Source organism: Felis catus, chromosome E3, assembly GCF_018350175.1.
Source record: "Felis catus isolate Fca126 chromosome E3, F.catus_Fca126_mat1.0, whole genome shotgun sequence".
NCBI classification, from domain to species: Eukaryota; Metazoa; Chordata; class Mammalia; order Carnivora; family Felidae; genus Felis; species Felis catus.
Genome location: NC_058383.1, coordinates 37,151,939 through 37,163,373, shown reverse-complemented (window position 1 = coordinate 37,163,373; position 11,435 = coordinate 37,151,939). Strand labels below are relative to the sequence as shown.

Genomic DNA, 11,435 nt, shown 5'->3' with positions numbered 1-11,435 from the left:
GCTCTGCGATCGGGCGCCGTGTCCACCGCCCGCTCTGCCGCTGGAGCTCTTCGGCCGCTTGCCCCGCCCCTCCCCGGCCCTGATAGGGCGCCCTGCTCCGCTTGCGCACATTGATTGGCCAGAGGGATGGTTTGCTCTCGCCGCGCCCGGCGATTGGCCGGCGTGGCAGCCTGTTCCTGCTCGGCCTCGCCCTCCTCCCGCGGAGTTCGCGAGTTCCGTTGGTCCAGGAGGAACCAGCCGGATGACCAGGCAGTCCCGGCGCAGTCCCGGCGCGAGGGCTGCGGGGCCGTTCTTGCGCTCCCGGCCCTCCTCCCTCCACCACACAGCGCTCTGGGTCTGGGCACAGGCCACTGCCGAGGTAATCAGTCACAGTTGTGTTACCAAGAAACGTTTTATTTTGCTTGCAGTAGCTTTTTTTGTTAATTGCACAAAATCATGTTTTGTTTTTGCCATTTAAACATCACACAATCCTATTCTGAAAGACAAATGCTCATTAAAAACAAAGCAAAAATAAAAATTCACAACCTTAATTACCTAGAAGATTTGTCATTTAAAGTAGGTTTAAAGGGGAAAAAAAAGGGATGGTGGAAGAGGGGCTTTCTTACAAGCTTTTTCACAAGTGTCACATTTTCTTCTAAAAGGGAAGGATTTCAAAACAAAGATGAAATAGCTTAAACAGAAATAGTCATAAAAAGAAACTTTACAGAATTGTCAACAATATTAAGACAACATTGACTAACCAGTTTCATTACAGCATCTTCCCCCACCCCCACCCTCCCACCCCCAACCCCGAGTGTCCGGCTAGGACTAGAACAGGCTTTGTGTTCAGACAGAAAAGAATTCCAAATCCCAGTGAAATTATGCCAAAAACCCGCAGGCATCTTCCCTGCCCTCCCCCCTATGTCTTCTGAGATCCCCTAGCCTGGGTTCTATCAGTGGAAAAGGGCCAAATTTGTGAGGGGGAGGGGCCCACACCAGTGTGGTCTCCTCATTATATATATTCACTAGAAATGCTGACCTGCAAAGTATAACTTTGGAAAATTCAACCCATATAGAGGGAGAGAACATGGACATCCTTTGGGTGACTTCTCCTTGTTTTTACACCACATCGTAAGTCCCTCTGGTCCCCTATCCAAGGAGAAATGTTAGGGTCTCAAAGATGTCTTAGATCTACCTCTTTGGGTCAGTTAGTTCAGGTTGGGTCAGGTTCAGTTCTCTTCCCTCCCAAAAGACCCTGGGGCCCTGGAAGCATTGAAGGCTATGCTTCTGGCTGAAGTGAAGACACTCGATCCTGTTTCAAGAGCTGAGCCTAAGAAATGGCCATCGTTGGTCAGGCTGGGTTTGGGCCAAAGAAGGGACAGAAACACTGTCTCCATGGGAAGAAGAGGAGGAAGGGAGAATGAAAAGGTAGGCAGGTGGGGAACATGTGCAGGAGCAGGTTGGAGAGGATGGGACTGCTGTGAGGGGACCCAGTCAGAGTGGCTCCAGGTGGAGTCTGCAGCATAACGGAAACAGGAAGGAACCCCACTCTCCTCCCTCTTTGCTCCTCCCTGGTGGCCCTCAGGATCCCCTTCCCAAGGGCTGGAATGCAAATCCAAATACTAAGAGCCTGGTGAGGAGTGAGCTCCCCCTACACCAAAGTGAGGAAGTCTGATCCCAGCCCAGGGCTCTGCAGTGATGGTGACTTCTGGGACAGGTGCTCAAGAGCGGCGAGGAGAGCAGGCTTCTGTGAGGCTCACCTAACGTGCTGGCGATTTGCTGCTCTCCCTGGAGAGCCAGAGCCCTGTGTTCGCTCAACTTTGCCAATCTCTTTTCAGTTCACAAAGGCATTTACGGAGAGTTGGTTGCACATTGGTAGCTTAAATATGACAATCCTCATCAGCTGGTCACCTGAGGTTGGAGGGCCCATGGGGACCCTCTGTTTGGAGTCGGTGCTGGCTCATCTTGACCCAGAGCCTCTCTCTCACATGGGGGATCCAGTGGGGGGACGTGGACGTAACCACAGCCTCTTTGCTCTGAGGGACGGCAGCAGTGGGAAGGCTTCCAGTTCTCACTGCTGATTCTAGTTCCTCTACTGGAAAGGGTCTGAGATAAGACAAGCTCAGGAGGAAAAAAAAGCCAGGCAGCAGTTTCTGGGCAGCTTCTATCCTGGGGCGAGAGCCAGTGTGTGGTGTGTAGGGTGTGTGTGTGTGTGTGTGTGTGTGTGTGTGTGTGTGTGTGTGAACACACAGCCACCTAGTCCGGGGCCAGTGCCCAGCTCAAGAGCTTTCCCAAAGGCCAATCCTGCTGACACCCCTCCCCTCCCCAGGACCTCCAGGGGAGGGGTGACGCTGTGTGCTGTGCTGATGGCAAGTCTCAAAGTCTGTAGAAAAGGAGATGGAGACAGGTGGACTGGTCCAGAGCTAAGTCCCAGGACCCCAACCCCATGTGAGGAGGAGGGGCCAGAGGGAAGACTTGGGGGGCAGGGATGGGGTATCGAGGGCTTAGTGTATATAGGCTCGGTACACGGCAGACATGTCGTTGTCAGACTGGTCCAGTGCCTTGGCTCTTTTGTACACCTGGAAAAAAAAAGGAGATAGGCTCATACTCTGTCCACAGAGCTGACTTAAAAACACAATCTGCTTCCTGGAGGCGGTTCTAGATGTGGTCAGGCAGGCAGGCGGCAGGCGGCAGGCAGCCTTTGGAGTCCAGGCTATCTAGGTACAACTCCTGGCCAACCCCCACACTGATTTTTTTTTTTTTTTTTAAATAAAAAAATGTTTATTTTTGAGAGACAGTGTAAGCAGGGGAGGGGCAGAGAGAGGGGGACAGAGGATCTGAAGAGTGCTCTGTGTGGACAGCAGAGAGCCCGATGCGGGGCTAGAGTTCACGAGATCTCACAGCCGTGAGATCAGGACTTGTGCTAAAGCTGGGCGCTTAAACGACTGAGCCACCCAGGCCCCCCACTGATCTTGAGCCAGGTGCCTCAGTGTTTCTTTGCCGTCACCACTACTACTTGATGTCATGGAGAAGGTGACAAGGTTATCATGAGGTTTAAAGGGACTGAGGAGGTAAAGTGCTTAGAGCATTGTTAGCAATTATAATCACGTCCCTTCCTACCTCCAGGGTCTTCCTGTGTTATGCTCTGGGCTGCTATCCTCGTCCTTCCCTCTGTGTGGGATGCTTTTCCCTCAGCACAGCTGGCCCCTTCCCAGTCAGCTCCGAGGCCTCTCCCGAGCAGCCTAAGACAGCGGCCGCACCGCTTCACTCACTCTGCTGTATTTTACTCATACTTCTGACCTTTACAGACTCTTGTTCAAATACTTATCTGCCTGTCTTGTGCCTCTTTCCATTAAAATGTAAGCACCACAAGGGAGGGAACGGGCTGCTCCTGAACACGTCCCCAGAACCTAGAATAGTGCCTGGCAATCAACAGCCACTCCAGAGACACTAGGTGAATATTATGAACGAGTGTGAAGAGAATTAAAAAGCCATTCGACAAAGGCAGTATGGCATCCAGGCACACTGAGGAAATGCAGTTGAACACAAGGTTCCCCCATACAAGCTGCATTTTTGTCTTTTTTCAAACACAGTCCAGCTGAAGCCACTATAGTTGAGTGTCCATTACAGCTCAGGTGTAGCTGTCAACTCAACACGAAGGCTCCATAAGACCTTTTCAGATACAAGAAAACCAATCATTGCCAGCAGACCTGCACTACAGGGAATGCTAAAGCAAGTTCTTCCAGCTGAAAGGAAACAATCCCAGAGAGAAATTCAATTCTTTAGAAAAGAATGAAGAGCCCTGGAAATGGTAAATAAGGGAAATATACAATTATTTTCTCTCTTCGTTAAAATAAAATACATAAGACCACTTAAAACATTCCAACGTTGACCGTATGTTTAAAACAAAGGCAGATGTAACCCAGAGGACATCTGTACCCTAAAGCAGGGGTTCTCAACCAGGGATTATTTTGCCCCCACTGGACATTTGGCAACGTCTGCAGACATTGTGTCAACTGAGGGGGTGTTGCTGGCCTCTAGTGGGTATAGGACAGGGATGCTGCTAAACATCCTGTAAGCACAGGATGGCTCCCACAGCAAAATGTCATCGTGCCCAGGTTGAGAAACCCTGCCTTAAAGGAGGAGGTGGAGGGGGAGGGAAATGGAAATGTATCTATGTTTTATGTGAAGAGGTACAAGATTAACTCTAAGTAGACGGTGAAGTTTAAGGATATTGCATATTCTTGCATACTGATATCCCTAGAGCAAAGATAAAACAGAAACAATGCGTCATTAAGAAGACAAGAGGTAAAATGGAATTCTAAAAAATATTCAAATAATCCAAAAGGCAGTAAAATAGGAAGCACAGTCAAAAGCCAGAAGAGACAAGCAGCAATCAAATGATAAAACGGTAGCTCCAAATCTGACCATACCTTAACACACTTTAAGAAAAGGACTAAATGTTACTGGCCTAGTTAACCTTAAGATCCTGAACAGTAAGCACCAGTGAGGAGCCTAAATTCACACCATCCAAATGGCCAGATAGCACCACGTTCCATTGAGAAATTAACTAAAATATTTGTTTTCAAGCCAACAAATCCTGTAGACTCAGGGCAGAGGCAAGTCAGAAATCACCTCACAGAGAAACCTGCCAACACAAACCACACATAGAACCCTTCAGAACTGACTTCAGTTAAAGACAAGTTTGTTGACAAAAAAAATTATACAAAATACAAAAATAAGTCCGCTGCTAAGAGAGAATCCAAGGTAAAACAAACATGAGTAACCTGAAATTGTACTGCAATCTGAAAAAGTGAACTAAGTATAAGTACTCTGGCATGTTCAGGCAGACAAGGAAGGGACAGAAAACACAGAATTCAGGGACAGAAGATTACAGATTATGAAAAGGTAGGTCTGAAAAGAGCAGAACCGTGTTTCTTTTTTCCTTTTTTTTAATGTTTATTTATTTTTGACAGAGAGAAAACAGAGAGAGAAACAGAGAATGAGCAGGGGAGGGGCAGAGAGAGAGGGAGACACAGAATCCAAAGCAGGCTCCAGGCTCCGAGCTGTCAGCACATAGCCTGACACGGGGCTTGAACTCACAGACTGTGAGATCATGACCTGAGCTGAAGTCAGACGCTCAACCAACTGAGCCACCCAGGCGCCCCAGAACCGTGTTTCTTTACTTCTTCGCTGGAACAAGCCACTGGAGACTTCTATTTAACTTGAGTGATGCATATCCTTTTTTTAGCACTTGGAAGATACAGCTTCTAAAATAAATGAATTTATGTGTTTTACACAAAATGTAGAGTTTTGTTTTTTGTTTTTTTAAATGTTTGTTTATTTTTGAGAGAGCACATGTGCTTGGGGAAGGGGCAGAGAGAGAGGGAGACAGAGGATCCGGAGCAGGATCTGAGCTGTCAGCAGAGAGACCAACGTGGGGCTTGAACTCACAAAGTGGGAGATCATGACCTGAGCCAAGTCAGATGCTTAACCAACTGAACTACCTGGCGCCCTACAAATGTAGTTTTTATTGTAACTCTACAGTAAAGAAATAGTGCTCAGCTTTTTTAAGGCTACACTTCTAAACAACTTTTCAAAAAGTGCATGTGTAGGTGCTTAATAAAGTTGTCATTCAAAAAAAGGTAAATGACCAAACACCCCAATTAATAGGCAGAATCTTTCTGAATGGGTAAAAATCCAAGCTCCAATGACAGGCTGTATACAAAAGATACAGTATAAAAACACAAACTGAAAGCAAATGAATGGAAAAAAATATACAATGGAGCACATGGGTGGCTCAGTTTGGTTAAGCGTTTGACTCTTGATTTCAGCTCGGGTCATATTTAATGATTCGTGAGTTTAAGGCTCACATTGGGCTCTGCGCTGACAGAGTGGAGCCTGCTTGGGATTCTCTGTCTCCCTCTCTCTCTGCCCCTCCCCTGGCTCGCTCGCTCGCTCGCTCTCTCTCTCTCTCTCTCTCAAAAATAAGTAAATATTAAAACAAATATAAAAACAATAGCACTTATAGTAAAACTGGGCAATAGGCTTCAAGACAAAGACCGGAAAGCGACATTTTATAAAAACAGAAGGGCAAACTCATAAGGAAGATGTGGCCATCATAAATGCTAAGAGTTTCAAAATTACAGGCGTTTCAAAGATAAAAGACAAAATCAAAGGGAAAAACAGACAATCCCACAATCACAGTTAGAGATTTTAAGATCTTTCAGCAACTGAAAGAATCAGAGAAAAAGGCCAGTAAATGTGATCCGAAAAAACTACCAACCTCAACCTAACTGGTATCTGCAGGACATAGTCCTCTTAAGTGCACACAGCACACCCAAAGACAGACCATCTGCTGGGCCACAAAACAAGTCTGATTAAATTTAATGAACCAAAAATCATACAGGATGTGTTTTTTAACCACAACAGAGACATATTAGTAATCAATAATCATTAGATATGTAGGACAACTCCAATTATATGATACACTTTTGAATAATCCACAGGTCAAAGAAATCACATGGGAAGTAGGCATGGCTAAGAAGGAAGTGTACAGTTTTACATGCTCCTGTCTAGAAACAATGACCTGAGATTCCACCCCAAGAGATGAGACACAAAGCAAAATAAAGATGGGCAGGGGGTGGGGTGGGGTGGGGTGGGTAGCGAATAGTAAAGACAAAAGGAAGATGGCCAGGGTTGTGTTTCGCCTTTGGCAGGTACCTCGTTGGCTGCAGCTGCCATAGGAGTAGGATGGTTGACCGCATCACCCAGGGCAATGGCTAAGCGGAGATCCTTCTGGATGTACTTCAGGTAGAAATCAGGCTTAAAGTTTCCTTGCAGGATATCTGAGGAAGGAAAGCCACTTATCAGGCAAATTGAATAAACTCTAACTAAGAAACTATCCGTAGTACTGTCAGGCCTCAACACCTGGCATTTCTTCCCTCTTGGACACTGAAGAGACAAGTTCCCAGCCAGTACCCCCAAATCCCACCTGCCAAGTCTCTGGACCCCCTCTGACCAAGGGCAAGGAATGAATGACGAGAGTGCGTCTTTCACACCCAATGAGCCCTTGAAGAAGAGACTCCTCTGTGAGAGCTGCCTGACTCAGTTTCTCAGCTCCTATCAGAACTAAAATGCAAGAGAGGCCAAAGGCAACTCACTTTGGCACTTCTGGTCCAGGAAGATGCTGGCCAACTGTCCCTGATTGAGGATGTCCAAGAGTGTTTGCTGGGACTGGCCTGTCACTTGGGCCAGGGTCAAGCCCTCAGCGATGGTGGCCATGAAGCTTCCCTGGACCATGTTCACGATCAGCATCATCTTGGCTGCGTTGCCAACCTCACCTGGCCAGGGTAGAGAATGACGGTCACTTCTCAAGAATCTGAGGGCAGGGACTTTCTGCCCACCCTCATCCCTGCTCGGACCCACCTCTACACCCAGGGGAGGCCCCATTCACCTGCCCCTGACAGAACTGGCTCTGACCCTTCGGGCTCTTCCTCCTTCCAGGCACTGACTGTGCAAGTCAAAGGAAACCTTCCCACGGGGGCCCCAGGCAGAGAGGCCGTGCGGGAGTGACGCTGTCATCAGTGCAGTCTAGAGGGGATGTGGCCCACCCAGCCTCCGGGCCTGCAGTGGCCCGACGGGTGGGCAGGCATGTTACCTAGAAAGAAGGAGGTCTTCCCCATTGCCTGGAAGCAGCTGCTGCAGTCCTCATACAAGCCCCTGTCTCCTGCTGCTAAGATCACCAACATCCCGTCATTAGACAGCTGCTGATTCCCTGAGACCGGGGCTTCCAGAAAGCGGCCCCCCCTGGACACAATCACCTGGAAAGGAAAGTCATAGCTTCTGAAGGCCTTGCGCCTCACTGGGGTTTCAAGTGGGAACACCTGGCCCTCCACACCGAGGCCCTAGACAGATGCCTGAATCATATGTTGCATGCAGCTAAGCTGAGGTCTCCCCACCTGCTCCCATTTACTTGCAATTTCTTACAAAGACCAAACATGACCATGCTCATGGCTTGGCTGACCATACCTCCTCCAGACACTTCCCTTCTCTGACTTCAGCCACCCTCAGGGCACAGAGGGGCCAGAAGTCACCACTTGGCCCAGCAGCTTAGTGGAAAGAATACTGCTAGGATCAAATGTGGATAGCTGCTTAAACCAAAAAGGCCCTGCCAGCTGCCTGGAATGCTTCTCACTGTGGGGCTCACAGCTCTGGGACCTAATGCCCATCCCAGCTGGGCAACACCTCTCCTCTCATGGCTATTCAGACTAGCCGTGGCTTTGAAAGTAAAGAGCGAAGACAACCTAGTCCCAAGGCTACAGGCCTTTCTTTCTCTCCCTGCTTTTGTCTTTAGAGTAACCAAGTTGCCCACTCAGGAATGATCAGTTAGAGTCTTGGGCTCCAACCACAAGGATGTTGGAAGGCACCACAAACGAGGCTGCTACCTGGGCCAGCTCAGTGACTGTGTCAGCATCCACTGTTGACATGTCCACATAGCACTTCCCAGGGCGGATCCCTTGCAGTACACCACTGGGGCCCAGCACCAGCTGTGGAGACACAAGGGAGAAGCAATAGCCCAGGCTCTTGGCCAGATGCCCAGGAGCCCCTTAGACCTCAGGTTAGAATTCTGTTGCTTTTTTGGCTCACTTACTGATTAAGAACTGAATATTAAGGCTGAAAAGGGGGAAAGCAAGTGAAATAAGCGTAGGAATGAAAAATACCTCTAGTACGTTCCTAACAATCTTGTAAAAGGGTTTATGTGCTCCTTTTTATTAAAAACCTCCCATTTAAATGATAACCTCAGTATTTTCTTGGGTTTCATTGGATTTACCCGGATTAAACTAGTCACTAGTTTAACAAGATGACTACTGTACTTGAAATGTGAAAACATACAAATAGAGCCACAGCTAAACAGAGGATCTGGGAACATGGACGCAATACGAATACACAGGGCTCATCAGCACAGATCTCAGGGACCCTCGTTTTTATTCTTTGTTCTGAATCAAAGGAAGTCTGATTCAATTTACAAAAATATTTTTCACAATGGGGGATGGCCCCAGATGGGAAATTCAACTCCCCCACATGCTGTAGACACTCACTCATGGGCAGGGGAGATGGGGTGGGGGAGAGGGAGGCCAGACAGTTTTCCTGGCCACACATGATGGGAGAAGAGGGGATCCTTACGTCCTTGGCTGCCTTGGGATCTGACACGCAGGCGAAGGTGATGTCACAAGTTGAAACGACTTCAGCGGGGGTTCTTCCTAGGCGGGCCCCCTCCTGGATGAACAAATCACACTGCAAAAGTCACAGATCCTAATGTGAGCTACAGGCAGTGCACAACCAATACAACAACCAGGCCAGAGACACCCTGCCCAGTCCTCCTGGCTGGCCTCTCAAGGCAGGAGGCTGAGGCTAGGAGCTGGGGACACCAGAGTGGTGGTCCAGCTTTTTGAAGGAAGTAGATTGGGCCCCTTAAGGACCGTCTCATATTTTTGCATAACTGGTGCCTAGAACGAAGTTCTACTTCATAGTAGGCACAAAACAAGTGTCTGCTAAAGGTTTCCTGTTTGAAGAACAGGATGTAAATAGCACCTGTCCGCAACCCTCTGTGGCTGTCTTGGCTGTGGCAAAACCTGCCCAGTGTCCTGGGCTACCCACACTGTGCTGGGGAAGCAGGTCTGGGGCTGGGAGGCTGCCATTCCTTACCGAGATGTTCCTGGGTGTCTAAAAGCTTTAACATTTCTTCCTTGAGAATTAAAATTACCCACCTCATAACAAAACATTATCAATATTTCAGTTTTTTCCTTTTCCAAAATCATTTAAAGAAGTAATTAGAATAACGTGAACCTATTTTGTAACCAACTTTTAATATCATGTGTGATTTACATTTATCCACATTACAGTCTTTCTTAATTATTGTTTATAATGGATGGCTGCAGAATATCCCCTTGAGACACACCTGAATTTACCTAATGGCTCTCCCGAAGTTCAATATCAAACCTGTTTTTAATTATAAATGACTTCAGGGGCGCCTGTGTGGCTCAATTGATCAGCATCTGATTTTTGATTTCAGCTCAGGTCATGATTTCACCATCGTGAGACTGAGCCCCGGATTGGGTTCAGTGGGAAGTATGGAGTCTGCCTGGGATTCTCTTTCCCTCTCTCCCCTGCTCGTTCTCTTTCAAAATAAACAAACTTAAAAAAAAAAAAATGACTCCAACTAATATCTTTATGTACAATTCTTTTCCTTTATGTTTTGAATCTAGGTCCCCGAAAGTAGAACAAACAGGTTCCAAATGGTGTTCAAGTTCTTAATAAATGTAGACAAATGGCTTTCCAGTGGAGCCATGTTAATTTATAATGATCACTGGCAAGGTATCAAATTACCAGCACTGAGTACATCATTTAAAAACAACAAACAAGCATCCGTAAATCCATAAAAGCTCTGCCCTACTTGATGATTTAACCAGCCAAACCCAGTAACTTTTTGTTTGATATGTATGTTGATTATTCTTGATTATTGAACCTTTTACATATTTTTTAATTTCATAAAAAAATTTTTAAGTAGGCTCCATGCCTAATGTGGGGCTTGAACTCATGAAGATGAGATCAAGAGTCACAGGCTCCACCAACTGAGCCAGGCAGGTGCTCCAATTACTGAACCTTTTAAATTTAATATCTTCGTTTATTGTTTCTTTTGTAAGCTATTGTGTGTGTTGAGTTATCATATTTGCTATAAGCACGTTTGGTTGATGTACACTTTAGTCTATTTTCAATTTATTTTAGTACGTGGTAGGAGGTGAGAGTAGCATTTCCCCAAGCTTGCAATCAGTTGTCCTGAACAGAACTTACTGACTGACCTTTCTCCTATCTCACTGATTCCTACAGAGCCACCTCTATCAGTTGCAGCCCCAGCTGTCCAGCCTACCTGATGGGTGTGCTTCTTTATCACGGTACACAACAACTCAGCCTTTTAGTATATCGCTTTATGTTTTAAACTTTGCTTGAGAGAGATCTCATTACTTTCTTTTCTGAAAATACGTTTTCCATTAGCTATTCCAGAAGAACCAGAGAGTAATTTTTTTTTTTTTTGCCAAGATAGTTTAAAACAATTCTACAGGGATGGTCAAAAATTAGATGGCTTTCTAAAAATGTTTGTTTATTTATTTGAGAGACAGAGACTGCCCATGTGAGCTGGGGAGGGGAAGGGAGAGAAGGAGAGAGAGAATCCCAAGTAAGCTCTGCGCTATCAGTGCAGAGCCCAGTGTGGGGCTCAAACTCACAAACCATGAGATCATGACCTGAGCCAAGAGAGCCAGACGCTTAACCGACTCAGTCACCCCAAAGAATTAGACAAGTTTTTAAAGACGACATTTACTACTTAACTTGTGCCAAGCATGGTGCTGAGTACTTTACATCATCTCATTTAATCTTTTGCACAGATGAGAAGTCTG

At 46.7% G+C, this 11,435-nt stretch overlaps 1 protein-coding gene across 7 annotated transcripts in view; it reads right to left on the bottom strand.

The window, feature by feature from the left end:
* Positions 1–372: 372 nt before the first annotated feature.
* The window catches only part of GLYR1 (glyoxylate reductase 1 homolog), a 33,907-nt gene continuing 22,844 nt past the window's right edge, over positions 373–11,435 (bottom strand). For 3 of the 7 annotated variants that reach the window (XM_003998897.6, XM_045047916.1, XM_045047915.1), the window contains 6 exons: positions 9,166–9,276; positions 8,427–8,528; positions 7,640–7,802; positions 7,143–7,322; positions 6,703–6,827; positions 373–2,558 (listed from right to left, as the gene is read on the bottom strand). In XM_003998897.6, coding sequence (XP_003998946.3) covers positions 2,484–2,558; positions 6,703–6,827; positions 7,143–7,322; positions 7,640–7,802; positions 8,427–8,528; positions 9,166–9,276 — 756 coding nt within the window. In that variant the 3' untranslated portion in view covers positions 373–2,483. The remainder of the gene's footprint in view (positions 2,559–6,702; positions 6,828–7,142; positions 7,323–7,639; positions 7,803–8,426; positions 8,529–9,165; positions 9,277–11,435) is intronic. The other 4 variants (XM_045047917.1, XM_045047913.1, XM_045047912.1 and 1 more) reach the window with 3 other exon arrangements.